Genomic DNA, 3,070 nt, shown 5'->3' with positions numbered 1-3,070 from the left:
GGATTTAAAAGAAAAACAAGGCAAAATAGTTTCATGAGGAAACGCTGCAAAAGCATTTAACTTCAATTTTCTGGGTGTTATGGATTTCAGTTTTTTTGGAAAATTCTGAACAGATGCCTATTTCTTAGTGCTGCCCTACGGAATTACATTTCACATTTTCCGTGATAATGTGAGGGGAAAAAATGGAGGGTTCCTTTGGCCCACACATGTGATTGGTTGTGCAGGCACGCACATGTTTGGGGTTGTTGTTCCAAGGACAAAATATTCCACGTGAGTGCACATGGCAACTAGTCAGCAGCTCATCAGCTAAAACAGAATCCAGCAGGCCCAACTGGGGACACCAAACCATGGAATCCAATACAGCCAGCCAATCAATCCACCAAACACTTTTGATACAGATCATTCACTGAAAATCAATCAATCAAGCCACCCAATTCTAAAACCTCGCAACACTCAGCTAAATGTTAATTTCCCTCAGCTTATCTAGTAACCCTACCCATCCCCTGAAGCAACACGGATTAGAAGAGCTTGTAGGGAGAGGAGGCGTCCAGCGGATGAATCAGGTAGGTGAGCACGAGAGCCACCAGCATCAGGACGTATGCGATCCCCTGGTCAATCGACGTTCCTGCAGAGAGAGAAGAATTGCAGATGTGAGTCACGGCAAAATCAGGAGAGAATAATGTAGAGGAGAACCAAATGCAAGTCCCTTGTTCAGTTGTGCATCCTACCGGTGGTACACAAAGGAAATGCATCATAAACCAACTGATGCTTCAAGAATCAAGAGACAAGACTGTACAGAGAGAAGTTATAGATACACATGGCAGATGCTCCTAAAATTTACAGTGCAGTAGTAGTTTTCATGCAAAGCAAAGTTGTAACATCCGTCAGACATTATGTGTAAAGCGACAGCCACCAGTGTCCACTGAAAGCTACCACTAAATACTCGCAGTGCATCAACCGATCCACCAAAGCTGAACATTCCTTCTGCACAAATTTATACCTCGCGGCACAACTCATTAACTGTGGTTTGGCGCGATGCCATTTAATTTCGCGGAGTAGCAGAACTCGGAAGATTTGCAATTGGATGCGCCGGTTGCTAGAGAGAATGAATGAGCCCTCTTATTTTACAAATTTACAGGCATTGCAAACAGAGAAGTTCTGAAGAAATTGCTAAGCCAAACTGTAATTTGAGGCTGGCGTAAGGGAGATCCGAAGTTCCGAACCTCCGCAAGAATTGCAGGAATTCGTTACAGGTGCAGTGCACAGCTGAAGGTTGTCTTAAAATAAAAATAAAAACATACTTTTGCGGTCCATTTGCTTTCTACTATCTCTGTTTTTTAAAATAAAATCGAAATAACCGGATCCACGAAGGATGGAGACGTTAGAACAGGGAAAGGCCCCCCGCGAGGCAGCCTCCGAGATCGAGAAGAAAACTAAGGTGGCCGGCAGGGACGCAATGCGATGGACGGAGAAAACAGACACGGGCGGGCTGGGAGGAGGGCGGCGTCTCTTACCGTCGCTGGCGGGCGCGGGAGCCGGGGCCTGCGCGGCGGCGGCCGCCGCCGCGGCAGGCATGACGATGCCGACGACGAACACCGCCACGGCGACCACCCCGAGAGAAGAAAACTAAGGTGGCCGGCAGGGACGCAATGCGATGGACGGAGAAAACAGACACGGGCGGGCGGGAGGGAGGGGGGGGCGGCGTCTCTTACCGTCGCTGGCGGGCGCGGGCGCCGGTGCCTGCGCGGCGGCGGCGGCGGCCGCCGCGGCAGGCATGACGATGCCGACGACGAACACCGCCACGGCGACCACCCCGAGAGAAGTCCTGGCCGCCATTTCCTCGCCCGTCGCCGGCGCCGGGGGAGAAGGGGGGTGAACGGTGCCGCCGACCACGCAACGCGGCTCTGACTCTGAGAGCGCCTCTCTCTCTCTCCTCCTAAAGATAGGTAGGGCGCTGCGACGCGGGCGCAGCCTACATAATTATACCTCGGCGCACTGCCGGGCAGTACGAGAAGGGCGATGACAGGCGGGCCCGGGACGACGACAGGCGCGTGGTCCCACATCCAGCTGCAGCGCGGGAGATTTTCCTACTTTGGAGCAAGGAAAAGTAGGTGCGCCCGGCTAGAGATTTCGAGATTGAGGAATGTGGGTCCCGAGGGTTTGGACCCACTGTCATTGGGAAGTTGGTGGGGCATGTGGTTATCTCGTGGTGTGGTTCGAGGCAGTGCGGGGCATGTGAGGAGAGGGGACCGGGCAGGCTGGGTATGGGTCCGAGGCGGTTTGCTTTGCTTTTGTCACTGCGGGTAGAGCGACCCACTCTGGTTATCCTGGGTTTCTGCTGCGCCATGGCCCCACCTCACATGTGCCTGCAATATGTTGTATATAGTATAATTTTTAGGTACTGTTAAACATTTTTTGTTTGATTACAGATATGAAAAATAAGCACCTGCAATATCAAACCTATATATCACTAGGACAACAAGTATCAAATATTTTTTTGTGATGGATATTGCAAGGATAGATATATTTTTTTTGTACAGGGTCAAATTATAAAATGTTTGACTTTGACAAAAATTTATTGAAAGAGGGAGTAACTTCACTCTCTGGTGCAGGCTGAAGGTTAGCTTTCTTTTTATCTTTCCAGCGCTATCAAAGTGTCAAGCGCCTTCATTTTTTTAGTATTACTCTTTTTCCTTGAATTCCAGAATTAATATATCGAAAAATCATTTTCACCAATATTACTTCACCTACTTTGCCGCTCCGGGCTCGAGCGAACAGAAGCTATCGTGCATACTCCTTAAGCTATAGGAACCTATTGCACACCGCCTCGGCGATTGTAAAGAATTGCGCTCCTCTAGAGTAGTAGGAGGTGTGGAACGAGGAGCAGCTATGGCGGTCATCAGCAATATAAACTAGAGAATGTGGAACATGGCAGAAAATTCCCACCCCGACCATCTCCTCATCCATAAGTTGACCTAATATGGAGTGCTAGCCGCTGACAAATGGGTCCATGTTGTTTGTTTTGTGTTACAGGTGTGTCACACCTGTCAACATCGGTGTCAGTCCGTGT

The 3,070-nt window shown here is 49.7% G+C and overlaps 1 protein-coding gene across 1 annotated transcript; it reads right to left on the bottom strand.

The window, feature by feature from the left end:
- Window positions 1–307: 307 nt before the first annotated feature.
- Window positions 308–1,958, bottom strand: LOC127344945 (arabinogalactan protein 20). Its single transcript, XM_051371325.2, has 2 exons — window positions 1,713–1,958; window positions 308–625 (listed from the first exon to the last, which is right to left on the bottom strand). The coding sequence occupies exons 1-2, from the start codon at window positions 1,834–1,836 to the stop codon at window positions 519–521; spliced, it is 231 nt and encodes a 76-aa protein (XP_051227285.1). The 5' UTR covers window positions 1,837–1,958; the 3' UTR covers window positions 308–518.
- Window positions 1,959–3,070: the final 1,112 nt, after the last annotated feature.

Source organism: Lolium perenne, chromosome 6 (assembly GCF_019359855.2).
Source record: "Lolium perenne isolate Kyuss_39 chromosome 6, Kyuss_2.0, whole genome shotgun sequence".
NCBI classification, from domain to species: Eukaryota; Viridiplantae; Streptophyta; class Magnoliopsida; order Poales; family Poaceae; genus Lolium; species Lolium perenne.
The sequence above is the reverse complement of the archived record's forward strand: the minus strand, read 5'-3'. Positions and strand labels throughout refer to the sequence as shown.